General features: G+C 36.1%; 1 protein-coding gene and 1 long non-coding RNA gene across 3 annotated transcripts; one reads left to right on the top strand and one right to left on the bottom strand.

Moving 5' to 3' along the window:
- The first annotated feature begins 8,898 nt into the window (after positions 1–8,898).
- LOC133814954 (uncharacterized) lies at positions 8,899–12,121 on the top strand. The gene is made up of 6 exons (XM_062247855.1): positions 8,899–8,978; positions 9,042–9,901; positions 10,004–10,527; positions 10,876–11,126; positions 11,187–11,885; positions 11,935–12,121. Exons 1-6 carry the CDS (start codon positions 8,899–8,901, stop codon positions 12,119–12,121), a joined length of 2,601 nt encoding a protein of 866 aa, XP_062103839.1.
- An 8,979-nt stretch (positions 12,122–21,100) lies between these two features.
- Positions 21,101–23,861, bottom strand: LOC133816435 (uncharacterized). 2 transcript variants are annotated; one of them, XR_009885239.1, is made up of 3 exons: positions 23,612–23,850; positions 21,865–22,018; positions 21,101–21,199 (listed from the first exon to the last, which is right to left on the bottom strand). It is a non-coding gene; the product is annotated as an uncharacterized LOC133816435 (long non-coding RNA). The 2 variants fall into 2 exon arrangements; XR_009885238.1 differs by lacking the exon at positions 21,101–21,199 and having other exon boundaries at positions 21,926–22,018; positions 23,612–23,861.
- Between the last annotated feature and the right edge of the window lie 1,108 nt (positions 23,862–24,969).

The following is a 24,969-nucleotide window of genomic DNA, read 5'->3' as shown; positions in this document are numbered from 1 at the left end:
CATTACACAAATTATGGGACCTAAATTATCATCTACAAATATGAAACCTATAAATTTAAAGCTTAAAAAAAATTAAATACAAAAAGTTACAAAATTACTAATAAATGAAAATTACTAATATATATATAAATTATAACCAATAAACAAATAAACATAATAGGAAAGAAAAGAAAAAAAAAACTCACGTTAATAAAATTACGTTAATAAATAAGAGAGAATACAAATTAAAGAAAGAAAGAAAAACTGTAAAAGGAAATGTGACCCCCTTTTTTTATTTATTGTTTTTTAAAGAACCTATTAATATTAAACTATATAAACTAAACACAATAAAAAAAATGGAACGAAACAATAGACATGGATTTATACATAAACTTTTTTTTTTATACTAACAATGAAATAAATATATATATATATATAATAAAACAGTAATCACAATCCTACACAAAGATAGCAAATAATAATAAAATAAGCTACTTATTACCTCTTGGCGGTGTATTCCACTAAGCTTTTGATATCTATCTCCCCGGCAACGGCGCCAAAATTTGATTACGCCCAAAACCTGTCTTCACAAAGCGATTGTTATAGTGTAGTATGGGCGATCGTGTCCACAGAGAGATTTCTTATCAAAAAGTGATTAGTATAACTTTAAACGCAAAAAGTAAATAAATCGTTGGTGGTTTTTGAGAAAATGTTGAAAATAAAATTAAAGCAAATAAAATTGGTAGAAAAATTCAATAACAAAAGTGATAAGGTTTCAAGAATCACCTATATGTTTGGCTGATTTATTTGGATTTTGATTCACACATATAACACAATTAAATCGTTTACTTCCCAACAATTTAATCGGAAGATAAAACATGAAGAACATATATAATAAAATGTATTCGAGTAATAACAATTCTCACATTAGGAACTTAGAAAATAATCTTATGAAAAATCTAAGAATGACAATATACCTTATTGGCAATAATGCAATAAAAGACTAATCATAAAATTACAATATTAATATATTTGTACTAATTATATTCACATAGAAAAAGCATGACTATTTCTATATAATACTAAATAAATAAATATATTGATAAAGAGAAAGAGAAAAATAGAAGAAAACTATATTACTCAAATGTATAAACTTTAAGCATTTGGTGAATCAAAACACAAATAAATTTTACCTTGCATATAGGATCATCCTTTATCTTATCTAAGAAACTAGCCAAGAATGTTAGTCATTCTCACAATGATCTAAAGAGAAAATATGAGAAAAGATAGACAAAATAAGACTAAAATTTACTATAGTTTTTGCTAATGTAAAATTACACCCTCACAATATGTACAAATGTCTCCTTTATATAGAATTTTGGAGACACAATTGTAACATAAAATAATAAAGAGAAAATAAAACAAAAGCTAAAACCGTGTGATAGTAAATACAATTAACCACAGTCTAAAATCTGAAAGAGTGGGATTGATTTAGAAAGCTAGCAACTCCTTTCCAAAATTAAAGCACAAATTGGTCAACTTTGCTCCATGTGACAATATTGTGAATATAATCTCTATTAGTTGGCTGATTCATTCTATGTGTGGAGAGCATATCATCAATTAGATAGTCGTCAATTAGTGATATGATTTGGAGAAGCTGACTCCAACAATTTTTTCAATCTCCTCATGGTAGTTTGGCCTTGAGTAAGAGAATGAATCATCTTCCAATGGATTTGGACTTCCTTTCTATCATCATTTATTTGTCCTCTTTGCAAAATTACCATATTTTTCTACAAAATCAAATATATCAAATTAAAATCACATATTTTCATATCAAATAAATATTTTATATTAATTTCATGAAAATATATAATTAAAATGTAATTCATTCAGATACTTTTGCTTTCATAAGTTCATTTTCATGCACTAATCAATTAGCGAGTTTAGCACTGTTTAAAAGGGCACATCGTAATGGTCCCCAGAGATTAGGGCGTTATAGTAACCATGGTAAGTCGTCAGGAAATATCTCTGGAAATTCCTTTATAATGCGGACGTCTCCAACCTTTAATGGTATTTATTGTGCCACATCTGTGAAGCTTGCTAAGAATGTGTAACATCCTTTCTTTATCATCCTCTGAGCTTTGAGAGGTGAGATAAGCAGTGTCCGTAGTCCTGAAACCTTTCCCTTAAAACATAGTTTATGACTGTCAGGAGTTTCGAACGTCACTTTCTTACATCTACAGTTGATGGTTGCGCCATGCCTTGCTATCCAATCCATGCCTAGTATTACATCGAAGTCCTTAATCTCTAGCTCTATCAGGTCTCCTTCTAGTTTCATGTCCTCGATTTTGATCGGTACTCCTCGTACTATTCGTGATGATAGGACTACTTTGCCCTAAGGTTCTCTATCATTCCTAACGAGATATACGAGTGTGTTACTCTTGAATCAAACAATACTGAACATATATTATCGAGGATAGGAAGCTGACTAGTGACCACCTTGTTACTAGCTTCGGCTTCTCCCTAGGTCAAGGCGAAGACTCTGGCTGGAACCAACTTGTTGTCCTTTTCTTCTGTTTTGAGCTGCGAACATTCCTTTTTCCGATGACCTTCCTGGCCATAATTGAAACAACCCTTGGTGTTTGCACGACACTCGTCAGGATGTCTTTTCTGGCATTTGGAGCACTGAGGGTATTCCACATAACCCGACCTATTATTACCGTTGTTAGTTCCTGCTCTTTTGTCACCATCGACTTGCTTATTATCAGGATGCTTTCTTTTCTGCCCATTATTGCCATGTGGTTGTTGTTGTTTCTACCATTTTGGGTCTAATTCTGCTGCTTGGGTTCAGACTTTCTTGCCTTCTCCTTACTAACATTTGCTTGGAGCCTTTCCACCTCTATAGTCGTTTCCAGAACATCGGCATAAGAAGTGGTTCCAAGATTTTCCAGCTTGACACCTAACTTGATCTTGGGTCTGAGTCCCCTAGGGAACTTGGTTGGGAGCAAATTTGGTGCAAACTTGGCTAGACGATCAAATTGTCGAGTGTACTCGACTACTGTCAAATTGCCATACTTTAGACTGGAAAACACTTCCACCCTCGTAGTGATGACTGCTGAGTTGTAGTACATTTTGTGAAACAGTTCAACAAATCTAGCCCAACTCATGGTGATGACATAATGAGCTTGTTGTACTAAATCCCACCAGATTCTAGCATCCTTTTTCATAATAGAATAAACGCAGAATATGCGATTCGCATTGTCGAGGTTCATGTGTGCTAGAATAGGCTCTACATTCCTGAGCCATTCTTTCGCCTCAAAGGGGTCGGTTGTCCCTTCAAAGTTTGGAGCGTGCTGCTTACAGAAACACTTGTAGATTGGCTTTATGTACTGAGCTGGATAAGGCGCGTAGTTTGCCACTGGCCATCCCCCATATGGATATCCTACATTCTGCCCTTGTTGGGGTGCTAGAGTCGATGGCTGAGGCTGCGGTTGAGGTTGTGGCTGTTGTCGTTGTTGTTGCAGCAGTTCTTCCACTTGTTGCCATAACCGGATAATCTCAGCAGTGTTGTCAACTAGAGGTGGTGTATTTCTATTAGCAGCAGCATTGGTAGCACGCGTTCCCCTTCTTCGGACTGGAGGGGCTTCATGAGTCTCATTGGAGATGCTGGGGGCATTGTCGTTCGTGCGTGTAGAGCTTCGTAGCGACATCTTCAGTAAAGTTCTAACAGTTGAGAAAACACATTAGAAGTTACCCTAATAGGTTCTAAGGGAAAACTTAGTCTAAGTAAACACAACTCGGACTTATCTATTATGATTTCTTATGAAAAATTATGTAAGTCATCTTTATAAATCAGGGTGTGTTTCTATACTTAGAACAATAAACCATCTTTATTATTTCCTAAGTTTGTTTCTAACCACCCTATATGACTTAATTCTCAAGCTCAAAACACGCTGCTGTTCCAAAGTTAACCATATTGATGGAGGGATGGGATCAGTAAAATCATTCTCACTACTATGGCCCCCTAAACTCTCAATACAGAACTCGGTCCATTGATTTGTATCCACCCTCACCGAACTCGGTCATTATTTATTGAATTTATTCTAAATTTATTATGATTGTAAAAAAAAATCAAACTCATACATGCCATTCAAAAATAACAACTTTATTCATTTTGGAAAAAGATTTTCACTTATTACAATTATAAGTTCAAAATAAATAAAGAAACTATACTAATAATAATCTAGGGTAAAATTTCTAAAAATTGGGATTTTCTACATCTGGCCCTTCATCTAACATATCATCATTTATTTCCTCATAATCATCATTACTATGAGCCTCGAAACTACCTCAGGGAATATTCATTAAGATATTATGTTTTTGTTCATTAGTGAATTGAAACTCAAACTTAGAGGCAAACCTAAGTATAAGAAAATAATATCTCATGGTTACCAGTAAATCATCTTCATCATCCCTAGTCTCCCATAATTCTTCCAATTTTGAAACTACAGTAGGAAAATCCTTAAAAAGCCTAATTACTAAGACATATTGTTCCATGGCTCTCATCATAATTTGCTTAGTAGTTTGAAGGTGAACTATCTCCTTGTGAAATAGGATCAATCTTTGAGTGATTCTTTCTAGCACTTCTATTGTATCCCTTTGTTCTCTAATCCTTTTTAATGCCTTAATGGCTCGAATATCATGATTGGTCAAAACTCCATTCATTTTTAACTGAAAACATAATGACTAAAACGTTAGCTATAAACATAACATTCATAACATAATCACTTACATTGGTGGTTAGATCCGGAGCTTTTGCATGTGTATCAAGGAGAACTTCATGCATATGAACTATGGGCTCTGATATCAACTATAATGCCCCGACTAATTCTAAGATATCGAACCATTAAAACTACTAAGACATAACTATTATTTTGGAATACATACATAATAGAACTTTATTATAAAAATCCAAAAATACAGGATCCCATTGTTATTACATAAAAACATAAAGAAAACATAAACCTGTAATTAATTGTTCAAATACTAAATGCGGAAAAATAAATACATAAATTAAAAAGACTCAAAATATAAACTTCACCTCGATCTTTTCCAGTAGTCCATTCATTCTGTCCTCTCCCAATACACATGCCAAAGCTGCCATGAATTTATCCCGCCTTCCAAGCTTATTTTCCTGCACCTTCTAAAATAAAAGGAATGAGCCTAATGCCCAACAAGGAAAATATACTAAAACATATCATAAATCATAAGACTAAAAACATAAATCATAAAACATATGACTACAATATTAATGGCCATTAACTCATTACCGTAGTATGTGATAAAAACCAGCTAGGTCCTCTTGCTACTATTCGAGGTAGGTTTAAACACAATATAGTATATGATAAACCATCTTGGTCCTCTTGCTACTATTCGAGGGAGGTTAAATCATAACTATAATCTACGATAATGATAAAAATCTTGGGATTTGCTTATTTTCTATCTAAGCAACTATATTTTCAAAGTGACTACAACATAAAACATATACATACATATATACATAGCACATAAATATAACATAGGATATAAACATATCATAACACATACAATCTAACCTATTTTCTTTACCAAAATCTGGGATATTGGAGACAAGAACGAGATGGAAAACTCATAAAATCAAACAGTAAGCTCCATAAGTTTTCTAAAGAAATGGAGCTGAAAAGAAGATCTAAACCATCAAGATAAAACCTTACCGAAAACCTTAAGTTTCAAGAAACTAAAACACCTAATCAAAATCCATTATAACTGTTGAGGTTTTATGCCCTAATTAAAACCCAATTTCTTTGTAATCTCATTTATTATCAATAAAAGAATAGAAAGCGTTTTTTGACTCAGTCAATCACTTTGCTCACATGTTTTATTTTCATGATTATTTATTTAATATAAACTTCTATTAAATCCCGAGCATATAGATAATTGTATTTATAGTGACGTAATCACAGTGCAATATAAATATGATTATATGTTCAAAATAAGTTAGTCCTAAGATTTGTCAGCGCACAGGATTTACACTGACTTGTCAATCTACGATATGATCTACTTACACATTGTAGTGTTATGTTCTTTCCAGAACATTACCAAAGTAGATAAGATCGGATGTATTTGTTACATTGGACTGGACTGATATTGATAGTTGATAGGATAAGTAAACATACCGTTATCATCTATTCCACTCATATCATTTAGTTGACCATAGTTCAATGCAATCTCAATTCTGAGTAGTTAGTATTCTAATTGATTGTATTATTTGAGTTCTTTGACTTGTTCGTTACCAGCTTACCCTATAGACTAGTCCATACTTACATCTTGGGAACTCGGTAGTATAATTGAGTGGGAATGTTAAGCATAGATATGAACATCTATAGTTTCAGATGAAGAAGTGACATGATGGTTTCTTTATAGTTTGGTTCAAGGTGCTAAATGATAGAGATCTCATTTCAGTAATTAATATTAGTTTACTGAAATATCATTTACAAGGAACTAAGTGTTTTAAGGATAAAATACAATGAGGGGTAAAATGGTATTTTAGTCCCATATCATTCTAGACCGTCTATAGAGGATTGAGTGACAGTTATGGTTGTAATAATGGATAATTAATAGCGTATCTATATTTGTTATAGAGTGTTCTATGAATTCAAGAGTGTAATTCTAAGTCTTTAGTGGAGTCATGAGGAATTAATAAGTCAGTAAATTTATTTGTTAGATTTATGATAACTTATTGGAGCTTGATTTCATAGGCCCATGGTGTAATGCCCTAGATACCCCAAGACCGTTACGGTGAACGATAAATCATGAATTTAACTCGCTACCCGAGTTCTTTGGTTAAAAACGTGTTTCTAGGTGTTATTAATAGGTTAAGGTGGAAAAACAATCAAAATGGAAGGATATATTTTATTTAAAACATAAAACTGTTCATGGGCCCATCAAAACGTTAACAAGTTATTTACAACTCAAAATGGTCATTACTATTTAAATTTACAACCCCCCGACCTAAGCGGCAAAAATAAGGAAAACCCCCTAGTTCCTCTGAGAACTCCTTGGTCATGGTGGTCAAGCGGCCACATATGTACACATCACCACCTAAGCTCTCCACTTAAGGTTGGGTGAGCTTTTTTTTCCCTTTACCTGCACCACATAGCACCCATGAGCCAAAGCCCAGCAAGAAAACACAGTAATGCAAGCATATAATATCAAATGATGATCATGATAATCATACAAAGCTTATAGCTCTGAACAGATGAGTGAATATCACTTTGTGTTTACAATAACCATGAAGGAGCTTATAGCTCTTAATCAAATGAGTGGTTTAACACTTGAGGTTCTGGTAAACCATAATGAGTGACTGACGAGCAAGTCACTAGCTTAGACAGATGAGTGACTGCTGGGTAAGTCACTAGCATAAACAGATGAGTGACTGCTAGGTAAGTCACTAGCTTAAACAGATGAGTGACTGCTGGGTAAGTCACTAGCTTAAACAGATGAGTGACTGCTGGGTAAGTCACACGGGGCTTGGCACCCACAACCATGTGACTAAATAGTCACTGTGGCTCTAAATAACTAGCCTTTGGCTTGATGCAAGCCAAGGAGCTGGACATGCTGATCATACATATGGGAATGGAGCTGGATTTACACTAGACCCTTTGTCATTTCCTAGTGGCCCAATTACAAGACTTAGAGCCAAGCTTTTCAAGGAAGCACTAAATGGGCTAATCCAAGAGAATTGGGCTGATTCTAAAAAGACCAAGATGGACTCATATAATAATCAAGGCTTAGTCCATGTCATCAAAGAAAGTGAAGAGGCTAATTAACATCCAGAAACGTAATCAACATGGTTAAGTCATTAATGGGCATGAATTTGATGAGTTTCAAGGATATTAAATAGGGGAATGCCAATGGCCTTGGTTGGTTATGTTAATGCATTGAATTTAGTCATTTAAGTTATTTTTGGATGCCTTTTGAAGTCCAAAATGCCTAAAAACGTGGGGAGTTATTATTTTTATGTTTGTGTTGCTTTTAAGGCTGAATTATTAGTTTTCCTATTCTTGGAGGATTGTTCCAAGTATATATAGGGTTTTATGAACATTGTAAGACAATGATGTTTTGATAAATATTATTATTATTGTGAGGTGTGTTCCTCTTCGTTCTTGAAAGAACTCTTGAACTTATCAAGTTAATCTTGTGGCGTTCAAACAACCAAACTTATCACCTTGATCCTTGAGATATTCTTAGGTTTCCTAGTGTGGAATTTTCTATCCTTTGTAGTCTTGGTTTTCATCTAATTAGGTGATGGTTCAAGGCTAAAAAAATCTTGTCTACAAGATCTTGGGGTTCCAAACCATCATTGTTATCGGGTTTCATCACAATTGTTGGTGAGGTTCATATCATTTGGTATCAGAGCTTTGGTTCTAAGGCAAGTTTGACTATCTTCTATTTTCATTTTCATATTCCCTACTGTACTTGAAAAAAAAAAAGAACAACAGCAAAATAAAAAAAAGATGAAGAAAAAAAAAGTACACGATTCCATTAAGAAAAATTTATTCCTTTCAATCTTGTTTCTCACTGTATTCAAGTTCTTGATCTTTAATCTTTTGATGAGTCCTTTTTCCCATCTTGATCTTTTGATAAGTTTGGTTGCTTCTCCTTTTTGAATGGTTGCTAGAATATATTGAATTAGTTTCTTGAAGCTCAATTAAGAACTAAATAAGACACAAAAAAGTGGAAAAAGGCAAGAGTGTGTGAGGCCATAAGAGGGTAAAAGTCGTTTAGAGTGAAAACACGAGTGCAAGTGTATCAATTGTTGAGCGAAACACGTGAGGGAGTGCTTGTGAGGATTCTAACTTTGTTTTGCAGATTCTAAACATGTCCAATAATAATCGAGAAGAAGACACCGCCGGAGATTTTCGACAGCCCACAGGTTCGAACCTCCAAATGCAAGCGTTGTTAGGGGAGATGAGGCGTATGATGAGGGCTGAATTGTAACCTATTCATGAAAGGTTGGACAGGGTAGAAGCGGAAACTCCTAGGGGACAACAACAGGACAACCCCAATAGGCAAAAAGGTGGGTGTGTTCCGTGGAGGAATGTTGAGGAAGAGGCTGAGTCAGAGGAGTTTGATGAGCCATATTTGAACCGAGGCAGGTTTGAGCGTGGGTATGGGAATAGAGAAGCTAGGATGGGTAGGCCTAGGAGGGATAATGATTTAGGAAACATAAAGATTAAAATCCCATCTTTTCAAGGTAAAAATGAGTGGGAAACTAAAATGGAGATGGTGTTTGATTGTCACAACTACTTGGAGATAAAGAAGGTTAAGTTGGCTGCAATTGAATTCACCGATTATGCCATTATTTGGTGGGATCAATTACTGATTAATAGGAGGAGGAATAGAGAGCCACCCATGGACACTTGGGAGGAGATGAAAATTCTTATGAGGAAGTGTTTTGTACCCAGCCACTATTATAGGGGATTGTATCAAAATTTACATAGGTTAAATCAAGGTTCCAAGAGTGTGGACGAGTATTACAAGGAGATGGAGGTAGCTATGATTCGGGCTAATGTAGAAGAGGACAGGGAAGCCACCATGGCTAGGTTTTTGCACGGTTTAAATCGAGAGATTGCGGATATAGTTGAGTTGCAACACTATGTTGAGCTGACGAATATGGTGCATCAAGCCATAAAGGTGGAGGAACAACTCAAATGGAAGGGGTTGGCTAGGAGGGGACAACCTATGGCTACCACCAGCCTATGGAAGACAGTTCCAAAAAGGGATGACCAGCTACAAAAGAATCCAAAATTTGAACCCTTGAATACCAAGCCAATGACCGCCACTACTTTAGGTAGCACTGGTTCTTCTACTTCTAAAACAGGTGATATTAAGTGTTTTAAATGTTTGGGGAGGGGAAAAATTGCTAGCCAGTGTGTAAACAAAAGGGTGATGGTGATTAATGCCCAAGGAGAGTTTGATTAAGAGAATGAGGAAGAAGTAGATGATGATGCCATACCACCTTTGGAGGATGCTGATGATGAGCAAAATGCTGTGGTTGGAGAGTTATTGGTAGCAAGGCGAGTTCTCAATGTGCAGATTAAGGAGGAAGAAAATAAGCAAAGGGATAACTTATTTCATACGCGGTGCTTTGTAAATAACAAAGTTTGTAGTGTCATTATCGATGGAGGGAGTTGTACAAATGTAGCCAACACTTATTTGGTGGAGAAATTTGCCTTAACCACTTTGAAACATCCTCACCCTTACCGGCTTCAGTGGCTGAATGATTGTGGGGAAATCAAGGTGACAAGGCAAGTGTTGGTGGCGTTATCCATTGGGAAGTATGAGGATGAGGTGCTTTGTGATGTCGTTCCTATGCATGCATGCCATTTATTGTTGGGAAGACCGTGGCAGTATGATTTAAGGGTTACGCATGATGGATTCACGAATAGGTATTCTTTCACTCTTAAAAGGAAACTTATTACTCTTGTTCCATTAACTCCAAAACAGGTCATGGAGGATCAACTAAAGTTACAAAGATCAAATGAAAAAAATAAAGAAAGGAAGGCTGAAATAGAAAAAAGAAAAGAGTTTAAAAATAAAGAAAGAGAGAAAAACATTTATCAGAGTGAAAAAGAAAGAGAGAAAAACATTGATCAAAGTGAAAAAGAAAGAAAGAGGGTTTCAGGCATAGTGAGAGCAAGAGAGGAAAAATTCAGTTATATTGCAAAAAAAAGTGAGATCAAGAAAGCATTATTTTCACACCAGCCCCTTATTGTACTCATGTACAAGGAGGCTCTTTTATGTACTAATGATCTCATCGGTACTTTGCCGAGCGATATTGTTTCTCTTTTGCAGGAGTTTGAAGATGTCCTTCTCGAAGAGGTACCTTATGGCTTACCTCCAATTCGAGGGATTGAACATCAAATTGATTTCATACCCGGTGCATCCATTCCAAACCGACCTGCTTATAGGAGCAATCCCGAGGAGAACAAGGAGCTTCAGAGGCAAGTAGGTGAATTATTGGAGAAGGGGTATGTGCGTGAAAGCATGAGTCATTGTGCTGTTCCGGTGCTATTAGTTCCTAAGAAGGATGGAACATGGAGGATGTGTGTTGACTGCCGAGCCATCAACAACATAACGGTAAAGTATCGTCATCCCATTCCTAGATTAGATGATATGTTGGATGAATTGCATGGTTCTTGTGTCTTTACAAAAATTGATCTTAAGAGTGGATATCATCAGATTAGGATGAAGGAAGGTGATGAATGGAAAACTGCTTTTGAGACTAAATATGGTTTGTATGAGTGGTTAGTAATGCCTTTTGGTTTAACTAATGCTCCGAGAACATTTATGCATTTGATGAACCATGTTTTGCGTGCATTTATTGGCAAATTTGTAGTTGTGTATTTTGATGGTATCCTAATTTATAGCAAAAAATTGGAAGAACATGTAATGCATTTGAAATCTGTTTTGGAAATTCTAAGAAAAGAAAAGTTGTTTGCTAACCTCAAGAAGTGCACCTTTTGCACGGATAAGCTTGTGTTTCTTGGTTTTGTTGTTAGTAAGAGCGAAATTGAGGTGGACGAGGAAAAGGTGAAGGCAATCCAAGAGTGGCCAATGCCTACAACAATCAACCAAGTGAGGAGTTTCCATGGCTTAGCTAGCTTCTATAGACGGTTTGTGCGTGATTTTAGTAGCTTAGCCACCCCTCTTACTGAAGTCATCAAGAAAAATGTGCAGTTTAAGTGGGGGAAAGAACAAGAAAAGGCATTTAATCTGATCAAAGAAAAGTTAACTAATGCATCTTTGCTTGTTTTACCTAACTTTGCTAAAACTTTTGAAATTGAGTGTGATGCTTCAAGAAGGTATTGGAGCTGTTTTGATGCAAGAAGGACGTCCAGTTGCTTATTTCAGTGAAAATTTGAGTGGGGCAGCCCTAAATTATCCCACTTATGATAAGGAGATGTATGCCTTGGTAAGGGCTTTGGAAAATTGGCAGCACTATCTATGGCCAAAGGAATTCGTGATTCACACAGATCATGAATCTTTGAAGCATTTGAAAGGACAACAAAGGTTGAACAAGGAAAAGATGATGATTTGAGAACAAATAGGGGGAGAATGATGCAAACCAAGGAGTTGGACATGCTGATCATACATGTGGAAATGGAGCTGGATTTACACTAAACCCTTTGTCACTTCCTAGTGGCCCAATTACAAGATTTAGAGCCAAGCATTTCAAGGAAGAACTAAATGGGCTAATCCAAGAGAATTGGGCTGATTCTAAAAAGACCAAGATGGACTCAAATAATAATCAAGGCTTAGTCCATGTCATCAAAGAAAGTGAAGAGGCTAATTAACATCCAGAAACGTAATCAACATGGTTAAGTCATTAATGGGCATGAATTTGATGAGTTTCAAGGATATTAAATAGGGGAATGCCAATGGCCTTTCACCAACTCTAGCCAATGCCTTTGTCTCATGTTCAGGCCTTTTTGTGTAAAGAAATACTTCAGACTCTTATGGTCAGTGTATACCTCGCACTTCTTCCCATACAAGTAATGTCGCCAAATCTTCAGTGCGAATACCACCGCTGCAAGCTCCAACTCATGGGTAGGATACCGTTGCTCATACTCCTTCAGCTCTCGTGATGCATAAGTTATAACCTTCTCATTCTGCATCAACACACAGCCTAAACCCAACCTCGATGCATCGCAATAGACAATAAACTTCCCTTCCCCCGAAGGAAGACTCAACACGGGTGCAGTAATAAGTCGTCGCTTCAGTTCTTGGAAACCGTCCTTACACTTGTCTGACCATATAAACTTCAAATTCTTCCGTGTCAATTATGTCAATGGTGTCGCTATCTTCGAGAAGCCTTCCACAAACCGTCTGTAATAACCCGCTAGACCAAGAAAACTCTGCATCTCCGAGGCGTTCCTTGGCCTCGGTCAATCCCTAACTGCCTCTACCTTAGATGGATCCACCTTAATCCCATCTGCACCCACAACATGTCCAAGGAATGTCACATTTCTTAAACTTGGCGTACAACTGATGCTCCCTCAACCTCTGTAGAACTTGTCGAAGATGAATCTCGTGCTCTATCTCTGAACTGGAGTACACTAAAATGTCGTCGATGAAGACAATAATGAACTGATCTAGAAAGTCCTTGAAAAATCTGTTCATTAGGTCCATAAAGGTTGTTGGGGCATTGGTGAAACCAAACGACATGACCAGAAACTCATAGTACCCGTACCTCATTCGGAAGGTCGTCTTCGGTATGTCCTCGTCCTTGATTCTCAGCTGGTGATTACCAGATCGAAGATCAATCTTTGAGAACATCGTCTTACCCTGCAACTGATCGAACAAGTCTTCAATCCTTGCTAGGGAGTACTTATTCTTGATGGTTAACTTGTTCAATTCCCTGTAGTCTATACACATTCTCAAAGTCCCGTCCTTCTTCACAAATAAAACTAGAGAACCCCATGGTGAGTAACTAGGCCTGATGAACCCCAAATTCAGAAGCTCCTGCAACTGTATCTTCAATTCTTTCAGTTCTGCCGGTGCCATCCTATATGGTTCCCTCAACACTGGCTCTGTCCCTGGCGCTAACTCTATGACAAACAGAATCTTTCTATGCGGCGGCAACCCCGGCAAGTCCTCAGGAAACACATCCAAGAACTCGCAAATTAACCTGGTCTCTTCCGGTCATGCTGGCGAAACCCTGGTGGTATCCACCACACTAGCCAAAAAACCTGTACACCCTCCTTGTAACAAATCTCTGGCTCTCAGTGTCGATATCCTGGCTACGCGGGGTCCATGCACCGCTCCCACAAAAACAAAGGGATCCTCGCCCTCCGGCTCAAAGGTCACCATCTTCTTCCTGCAGTCAATAGTAGCTCCATATCTAACCAACCAATCCATACCTAAGATCATATCAAAGGCCTCCACATTTAACTCAATCAAGTCTACTGACAACTCTCTACCATCAACTACCACTAGCAGAGCTCTAACCCACCTCCTAGATAACACCAGTTCCCCTCTAGGCAAAATAGTCCCAAACCCTGAAGTACAATACTCACTAGGTATACACAGTCTATCAATCACCTTACTAGAAACAAACGAATGTGTAGCACCAGAGTCAATCAATATAGTAAAAGGAGAGCCAGCGCTAGAAAGCTGACCTGTCACTACCGAGGGACTAGCCTCAGCCTCTGCCTGTGTCAAGGTGAACACTCGAGCTGGAGTCAAGCTGTCCACCTTCCCCACATCTCCCTGCTTCACTGTCAGCCAATCTTTCTTGAGGTGTTCCACCAACCCACACACGTAATAGGCCCTAGCCCGACACTCGCCCGGATGGCGTCTTCTGCACCTCGTGCACTCAAGATAAGTCCTCCATGTATCACCGCCTCCCTGACGGCCACCCTGAATACCCCGACCTCTCCTATCAGGACCAGGAGCGGTTGAAGCATCAGGGGTCTTCCTCTTTAAATCACTGGGGCCTCCACCCATACCAAAACTAGAATATGGAGGCACCACCCTGCTGCCCTCCCACCTCGATGCACTCTCTCTCCATATCTTATTTTTCACTTCCTCAGCGGTAAGAACCTTCTCTACAGCCTGGGCATAAGTTGTCCCTCCAGGAACTATTGTAATCCTCACATCTTGGACTATCATAGCATTAAGCCCTCTAATAAATCTGTTCTGCCTAGCTGCATCAGTAGGCACAAGGTCAGGTGTGAATTTTGCAAGTCTGTCAAACTTTAGGGCATATTCTGTAACTATCATGCTGCCCTGAACCAGCCCCACGAACTCATTCACCTTCGCTGCCCTAATGGCAACATTATAGTACTTCTGAATGAATAGGTCCTTGAATCCTTCCCAAGTCAAAGCAGTAACATCTCTGGTCTGTGATGCCACCTTCCACCAGATTCAGGCATCCTCTCTCAGGATATATGTGGCACAGGCCACTCTGTCATGTCCCTCTACCCTCATAAAGTCCAAAATGGTAGTAATCATAGTCATCCACTATTCATCTTTCAATGGATCAGGTCCACCCTCAAAGATCGAAGGGTGCTGTTTCTTGAACCGCTCATACAACGGCTCCCATTTGTTCCCGACCTCTACTAGCTGTACAACTAGTACCACTGCAGGTAGCACAATGGGGGCAACACTCCTTGATGGAGCCTGCTATCGCAGGATTCGGATCTATTCATCGTGGCTTTAAAGCCGAGCTTGCATGTCTGCCATAAGCTGCTACCAGTTCTCAGGGACTGGCGGAGGGGTCTGGCCCTGGTCATCATCTCTAGTCTCAGACCTGTTGTCGGCTAGTCGCGTAGATTTTCTTGGACGCATAATTATCCAAGTCAATCTGCAATCAACGACTCGACAGTTAGACTATGATGACAGGGTAATAATCCTTTCATGATCCACCATTAGAACCTGATACATTCACAAACAATCAAAAGATAACAGTTTATCCAAATATTCATCCATATATTCATTCATATGCATAGCAGTGCAGATAAGCACACCTCAATACCATCATACAATAGTCAAGGGCCAGGCCCTATCAGTATCTGATACTCCCTATTAATCAAGCAGATATCAACAATCATATTTCATTCAGATCATTTAAACATATAGTCATGTATACACAATTACCAAACCCTAAGTCGAGCTTGTCTTTCGCGGCGAATGTACATGTCTAGCCAGTCTTCAAGAACCCTTAAACCTAGGACGCTTTGATACCAAGTTGTAATGCCCTGGATAGCCAAGACCATTACACTATGTGTTTATAAAGGTGCAAGACTTGCTAATCAAGTCATTTAACTCGAAACGTGTCACTAAAACTACAATAGAACTAGGGTTAAAAGATTTTGGTCTCAAAAGCATCACTTCTTATAAACAAACACTCCTTTTTACATGGGATCCCAAAAGTAGTAAAGTTAAATACCGTTTACAAAAGATTCAGGGTTTAAATACAGTTGCTAGCCTCTATAAGGCAAAACAAACAAACAGTCTTTTCTCGTCCTGTTCCATTCCTCGGCCATGGTGGCCAATCTGCTGGTTATGTACATTCAGCCCTGAAGCTCTTCATCTCAGGATTGGTCCAACTTTCCTTCGCCTTTACCTATACCACATAGCACCCGTGAGCCAAGGCCCAGCAAGAAAACACAATAACAGAGCATAATCATTAAGCGGACAATCAGATAACTCATACAGTATAAACATGTACTCAACGGTCTAAGCATTCACGTTATTCAAGTATTCAGCATACCAAGTATATCACTTCATATCAATAATCCATTCACATATGATAACCAGGGTCAACGCCCTTAGGCCGCACCCTCTATTTATCCCATTGACTCCGGCCCGCTTAAATCAAGCTCAGTGAATATTAAGCTGTCCTCAGCTACCAGTGGCCGAGCCGCGCCCTGTGCGCAAGTATTATTTACGGCACCCTTAGGCCATTTATCACATGTCCCATGGCATAATACCATCTATGACATCATACAAATATAGGGAGCTCTTAGTCCCATCACAAACACATAACCGGGTGCAATTTTCTTACCTTTAGATTTCGCTAGCTTGTTCAATTTGATCCTCAAGCACAATCCCGTCTGAGCCCTAGCATACACCTAGTCACAGCCATAGATCAGAATAATCACCAAACCTCACACTACAAGAAAAAACAGTATTCATAACACTTTAAAACTGCTAACCGGAAGTATTGATAACACTTCTGAAAACGCTAACATAGCCCCTGTTATTAAAAGTCCTGTGTTTTCTATAACAGTATTTGAATGTTATGTTCGATGTTATCTTAAACTATTCAATAACACATTTTTAGTTGCTATAATATTCAAATAATAACATTTATTTAGAGTATTTGGTTATAAATTTGACATTTAATCTTATACTTTTTACATAACACTTTTCTACAGTTACATTTGATTATTTTGATAGCATTTTTAGTTTGTTATATTATATAAATCATAACGATTTGTTACGCTTATTGTAATAAAATTTTGTTACTTTAGTGTGGATAATATATTTTAAATTTTATTTTGATAAGTATACTTATAAGGTTTTTTTTTTAATTAAAAAAATTTCATTCAAAATTAATCATAAAATGTAATTCTCAATAGATTGATAAACTATAAGTATTACATTGAACAATAACTAATTCTAACAATGAATGTGTCTACTTCATGAGATCTTAATTCTAACTTAAGTTTGAAAGCATAACATAATAAAGTTTTATAATCTTGAATATTTTTTACTTCAAAAATGAAAAACAGAAACATTACAAGATACACAAAAGTAAACCATGCATGAAACTTGCTCCATTCTTCCATTCATCATCCTTTGTGCACTTGTCTTTGTTGTGAGCATAAATAGCTATCACTCCCCCAAGCTAAAGATCACAAAAATTTGAGGAACCTGCTGAAAAGTTTGATCAGAAATGAAAAGGACACTATAAGCCCCTAATGGAAACTAAGAAAAAGTTTGGCCAAATCTAGCAAACACTTTATAAATATATATTGATATAGTAATGATACATTGATTATGTGATACTAAATGGAAATCTCCATAAAAAATACCTCACAGAGATGTTCTTTCCTGGGTTCTTCCTTCCGGCAGAGGAGATACCGATGTGACTTGTGTGAGGAAGACAGAGCACCATGACTCGCACCGCTGTGACTCGTACCAACATGCTCCAACATGAGCACTGGAAGCCAGTACTCCAGGAATGTAGAACTACAGATTAATTACCTTTTATAAAGCAAAAGATAGGATGTTTCGATTGTCATTACATTACTTAAGCATGCTAATATAAATGACTACAAAGTGGTAGTAATAGTAATAATAATTGTTATTATGTTATTATAATTAAAAAGAGAGAGAGATAGAGAATAAAGGTAGTAACTTTGAAATTACTGCATTCAAGAATGGATGTAAATGGAAAACTAATCATATCAAGTTTGAAGAGGTCCATGTCATATTCAGTGTCACCAAAACCATGATCTTTAACATCACATTTCAACTACTCATTTCTCAAGAAAAAAAAAACAGCTAGTAGTTTTAACAGCCGTAATATAAATTCAGACACTTGAGAAGTAAAACTCCTTATACAAATATTTCAATCAGATGTTTCCATAGAAATCCTGATGGACACATATACAAGAGTAGCAAGATGGATGCCTGATTAAATTAAACGACATTGTTATAAAGAGGGAAAGAAAAGAAAAAGAGAATTGCATTCCAACAATAAAGAAAACAAATTTAACAAAACTACAATCCTTAATGCATATAGAACTAGAATATACTTGATTTCTAGTAACTACAGCCAGTTCATAATCACATACATCATATATGATACAATTAGACTACATAGTCAAGAAAGTTTGAATTCAATCCATTAAAAGTGCATTATATTCTTGATCAGATGATTTCATGGTAATGAGAAGCTCTTGCTAAAGATTACATGCTCAGATAATCAAAGATTTCATCATTTAAGAGATATTTTTATTTTGCCAAAGATAATGGAAGAAACAAAGATTGCCATATTTGTACAAAAATATAAATATTTATAGGAATTAGGATAAACAATGTCGACTGAAATCTCATCAGAATAATGCTTAAATCATATTAATATATCTAATTCAAAGTAAAAATTACAACCTAAATAAACAGCATTACATAACATATATGTATATATATAATCCACATTGTATCAATATCTACAACCCATATCCTTTCCTGTAATACAGTTTGGATTTATGTCAATTATGAAGTGAAAATGTTGATCAATTATAAAGATAATAACAGCTCTAAACATATCCATATCATACCAAGTTTCATTGTACATGTCATAGAACTTGTCAAAGGCTTTATCAAAACAATAGTGGCAAACCAATACCATTAAACCAACAACTGTATCAAGATTAATTTACTAATACCATTAATATAAATTTATGAGGATAGGTTTATGTAGGAAAGAAAGGAGAATGATAATTAGACTCACATTCATCCCAAAGGCACTCTGATCTGATGAACCTCTTCTATCCAAATCATCCTTTTCTGTTTTATCTTTCATTTAAGAGTCGCTTAAATCATTGCTCCCTCCAGAGCCTCGTGTCCCAGAAGATATGCCACGATGCAGAGGCAAAGGCTCGGACATTCTTTAACCCTGGACTCACTACACAGAAGAGACTATAGGAAACAAGAAAAGAATATCTGGGATTAGAAAAGAAACTACTTAATTCGAACAAAAGCATGATAGAGATTAAGAGAAACAGACTCAAATCCTACCCTTAAAAGTTTTACAAAAATAAAAATAAAAAATAAGACCAACATCGTCAGCTTTCTCAAATAGAATTAATTTGACTGACAGTAAAAGAGACTCCACCAAAAATGAATAAAATCCTTATAAAAGAAGCTGCCCATCAATGTTCCAATCCAAACAAGTAGAGGCGTGAAAACAACAGAAAACCCAGATATATTCTTCACTTAAATTCCAAGAAATATGCAAAGTCGGATTGGTTCTTCCTGTGTAAGTGTAATAATTGCACGGGTGAAATACAAAAATGAGGAGCATAAAAAACAAGAACCAAAAGTAGATGGCTACACTAAAACCCTGCCTATTAACATAGGAGGAACTCCCTCACCCCCTAAGCTTCCCTGATTGAGTTACTTAAGTACTTGCAGATGAAGAAAATATATTTCAGACAAAAGAAATTATTAGTACCAGTCTTGTAACATGCCAATAGGGCTTGTTCTTTACTGAGTGATTTGTTTAATTTCATTACAAGAAGCTACTGTTAGTTTCATTCTAAGGCTGGTAGCTAAGAAAATATTCAATTATAGGTACTCACTATAAACTTCAAAAACGAAATTGGCATACAAGAAAAGAATTATCTATAATTATACAAACACATACCCACACATAGAAATAGAAATATAGCATAGCTATGCTTACAAAAATCGGAGAAAAGATAGTACCTTCTCCCAATATCATTTCATTGATTGCTCAACTTTCTTGTGCTAGCGCTGCATTGTAAATTTAAATTGTATGTATGTTAGTTTAGTGAATTTAATAGATTGTATTTTATCTTTGACATAACTGCTTCTTTATTAGATAGCTCATACTCAACCTACAAATTTGCACACTTGTACATATATCAATAGTGGAAAAAACTTGTTAGACATATGACAAATAAAAAAAATAAAAAAACATGATCAAAGCTTCTATTCTAGTAAATAGAATATCTGCATAACATAGTATATGATCTATTGCTCTATCTCAAGACAGTTTTTATACTCAATCAAAAGTTGAATGCATGAATTCAACCAAACAGACCATTCTATTATTACAGAAAAATTACATAGTAAATAAAAAACAGAGCAACCCCATGGTCACAAATGAGGAAAAACTAAACAGAAACAAAATGAGAGACCCAATAAATGGTCAACCCTATGGACAAGGCAAGCCAAAATGACAACCCAAGCAGTAATAAGTTCTTGAAATGCCAGAAAATCAACTAGCAAAGAAATATCAAAATATAAACTAATGTCTTCATTTCATCTGCACAAGATCATTTATGTTATAATTTATTATTATTATTTGGCTAAGTTAGTACCTGTTGAAGTTTTAGTTCTTTCTCCACCACCAAACTCCTCATCTGAAGTACAAAACCAAACATCACAGTTGCAATAAAAAATGGTGGTCCTACGGTAATCATTGCAGAGAGACTTTGCACATTCGGGTGTGCAAACTCCTTAAATGAAACCATCCAGCTAAAGTTTGGATCTGACAATGAAAAAACTCATCACAAAAGTAACACATTTATAGACCAAAGCAGTTGTTAAAAGTCAAAGCTTCTTTTAATTTATCATGTAACCAGACAAAAAAAAAAAATTGCTATCAAGTATCTATAACATTGATACCTCCTATGAGACCTAGCAATTTCACGCTCTGCTGCAATCTGAAGTGGTATTTTAAACTTGAATGTGGAGTCTTCATAGTTCCCTTTTTTTTCTAATGGAGTTGAATTAGTCTGTATACCATAGCTAATTATAGTAGCATTTAGTTTAGCAAAATGCAAGGCTCTGGGGTCAACATAGGATTAGAAAACAGCCACTCATCTACTTCAGCTGTTGATTCAAATGACTTAACCTGTAGAAGTAAATTAAGGTTGTGTGACTAGGAAGATCAGTGCTTTCTGAAATAATCTTTTCATGCTTAACAGTTTCAAACAGTAGGGAGCAATGAAGACATAAAGTGTTTCATAACTTTCTTCAGAAAGCAAGGCAAAGGCTTGATACACTACAAACATAATCAAGCAAAGTTTTTTTTTTCAAATAATAAAAAAAACAGCTATATGTCCTTTACTTATATTAAATGTACAAAAGATAGTTTAAATATAAATAGATAGAATATATAACCTTCATGATAATATTTTCTCTTGGAAGTAATAAACAATGACATTCCCTATTGTAATACAAATTAAAACAAGGAAATACAAATCAATGCAACTTAATCTTAACTAGAGTTTATAAGAGCAAGCATATTCCTACTGAATTCCCAATAACTTAGTAATATAATCAGAATTTGGTATTATTCTATTGTATGCACTACTAGGAAACAAGGAAATTGTTAAAGTAATTGGACCTATATAATTGTGGCATGATTAAATTACCACATTAAAAAAAATAGACCACCAGTAGTAGTAAAAAAACAACACAAACCAGTAACAAAATACACCAAAGGCAATAGCAAAATACATATTCTATGCCATTAAACCAGTAGAAAAATGCACCAAAGATGTTTTCAAAAAATACCTTCTTGCTTTCAAAAAATGCCATCTGCACTAATACAATGCAAAAGTAAGGCCTTCCCATACTTTCAGGAATAATGCAAAAGTAGAGATCACCAGTTCTTAACCATCTTTCTGAGTCAATAGTTGATGAGTTGCTTCTTCATTGCTGAAATAACCTGTAGCAAATAAAACCAAACACCTCCTACCCAAAAATATTTAATATGTTTAATTTATTTTTGAAAGTACATAAAATTAGATAGATTTTGTAGAAACATACAAAGAATATATAACAAACATACCAAAAGACTATACTACGACTTTATTTTGGCTATACTAAATTTAACAACTATGTGACAATATAATACAAAATAAGATCTACAAATCCCAGTAAACGTAACCTAAATATAAAATAATTTTTATGTATTTCAACATAAAACAAATATATAAAATTCAGACCAATCGAAAATATTAAATGTTTTAGCAGCCTCAAATGTTGTCTGATGATTATTCAAACCAAACAATACTCAACCAATAGATTGAGAATAATGAATGGACAATGATGCATGAGAAAAAAAAGTACAAGGACTAGTAAACTTGATGAGGTTTATAGGTCATCAACTATAAATGGTCGACATTATGAAAGGCTTTACTTAGGAGTAGGAGACGGGGTAAACAAAAAGAAAGATTGGCTAAAGAAAATTATGATTGTCAAGCCTTAGGTGGGTTCACTCACCATTGTGAGTCTGATGTTGAAAGAAGAGAGATGGGGCTATTATAGTCAAACGACATAAGGAATAAAGGTTGTTTCAAAAGCACAAGAAAACGATTTGTTACAAATAGAAGAAGCGAAGATTGGCATGGCTTGAGCTGTATTCGAATTGAGAATCATTGCCAACAAATCGACCAACAGAACTTATTGGTTTTCATATGAGATATTTGTAACAATGTAGGGGCATCTAGAGGTCATAATGATTGTTTTATTTTCTTGACAGGTAACGAGACCACAAAATTATGCTCCAGCACCCGAAACATAAAAAAGGTAGCTAATATTGGGACCATCTCCATAGTTTTTAGGCCTACATGCTTCGTAACTCAGGTTTGCTGATATAGCTGACTTTACTAGTGATTGAAAGTATTAATTTAATCTAATTAAAATAACTTTATCATATCCAATCTCCACCTTTATGTATCTTTTTTTTTTTTTCAGAATTCTTTATTGGAAAATAATCCCTTATTCATTTTTCCGGCCTTATAGTTCTTAATCAAATAATATTTTTAAAATATCACTCTATTCTTTTTATTTTCATTACTAATTTGTAAAATTGAAACCAAGCAAATGACCTTTTAATTTTATTACTACCTTGACTAGCAAAAAGTGAATATTTTAGTCATACATTAGTGTCGAATTCTTACACTATAATAGTGTTACTTACATTAGACTCTATTACTTGACAGACCAAAATACCTCTCAATATATTTTGCTGGAATAAAGGGACACAAAACAAGTTTAAGATTCAGACAGAACAAAAAATAATTCTTATATTGATTTTAACCATCATTAATTTTGAGTTTAAACTCAAATGTAACCTTAAACCTTATTTTTTAGTCTCTTTTCTAATTTCCCATAACTTTTCCTAAACTATTAATAAACTGAAATAAATAAAAATTAAAAAAAATAATGATAAAATATAACAAGACAAGACACATTCATAAAGCATAGCTTTCAAAAAACAACCATCAATTATATACAATAGATTATAGAATAATACCTTTCATGATTGTTGGACCCCTCAACCAAAGCTTGTTGGTCCGGTTAACCGATAAAGCTTCACCAGTTTCAGGGTTCACAATCTTGGCCTTCATGCTCGGAGACAACATTCTGGTAGTTCTGTACTGCCGGCTCTCTTCCAGACAGTCCATCGAAGCTCCGATTCTAGTCGATGATAACGATTGGGAGATTAGAATCAGCGATTTTGGAGATGAGCTGAGGAAATTTCGTGGTCAGATTTCAAAGGTAAACACCTAAATAAAAAACTTTAGCTAGATGTGGTCATGGTTGAATTTCAGAGCAGACGTGATGGAGAGAGAGTCAATAGACTCTGTCAGAGAGAGAGAGAGAGGCTGAGAAACCGAGGGGTAGAGAGAGAGTGGAGCAGGAACTGAGAAGCCGAGGGTTAGAGAGAGAGGCTGAGGCGTGATTAATAATATGGATTTGAGATATTAGGGATAGGAAGAAACAAGGTGAGAGAGAGACAGAAAGAGGGAGGAAAACTGAGTGTTTTTTTCATTTGACTTTTTCTAATCTCATTTTCATTTTCATTTGGCGCTAAGGAATTTCATTTGCCTCCTTTTTGTTTTACACTTGTAAAATTGCCCGGTTGTTTTCTTATTAGGATTTATTAATAACACTTCTAAAAATACGTTATATTTTAATGTAATATATAAGAAAAATTGTTGTAGTGTCAAATCCAAAACCTAGCCTCGGGACCAGTCCCGAGCCCTCGGGAAGCCCTAATTCCACCAAATGGGGTGGTGGAATCAAACCCCGAACCTCTGGGCAAAAACCCTTAGAAATAACCCAAAAACCCCTTTCTGGAAACAGAGTAGCGTTACAGCACCCTAAAGAGAGCGCTATAGCGCTAAAAGCAGAGCCAAAATGCTCTGGAACTCTAGGACCTAGTGCTGTAGCGCCCAGTGACTAGCGCTATAGCGCTAGTCACGGCACAGCCCAGCACAGGTTTTTCTCCTTCGAATTTTCCCGAGCCAAACCTTCACAAAACTCAACCAAACTTCAAAACAAGCCTCCCAACATCCTCAACTCATCCCATACGTCCCAAACATACAAAACTCAATCACATGCACCCCAAATCAAGGAAATCACCATAGCTGAACCTAAAGCTCAGAAACTCAACAGAAATAAATTGAAATCACAGAACTTGAACTAGAGTTTCTTACCTTTGATGGATGAGCTCAACCTAGGTTATCCTCCACACTATCTTAGCCTTCACCTCATCAAAGCTTCAGCCTCAACTCCCTAGAATTCCCCATCAAAACTCAGCTCCATAACAATACTAAGAACTAGAAACTGAGTTACAACCTAAAAACCTTACCTCAAATGATGAGTATC

Source organism: Humulus lupulus, chromosome 2 (assembly GCF_963169125.1).
Source record: "Humulus lupulus chromosome 2, drHumLupu1.1, whole genome shotgun sequence".
NCBI lineage: Eukaryota > Viridiplantae > Streptophyta > Magnoliopsida > Rosales > Cannabaceae > Humulus > Humulus lupulus.
Note: the sequence above shows the minus strand (reverse complement) of the source record. Positions and strands in the feature narration are given on the sequence as shown.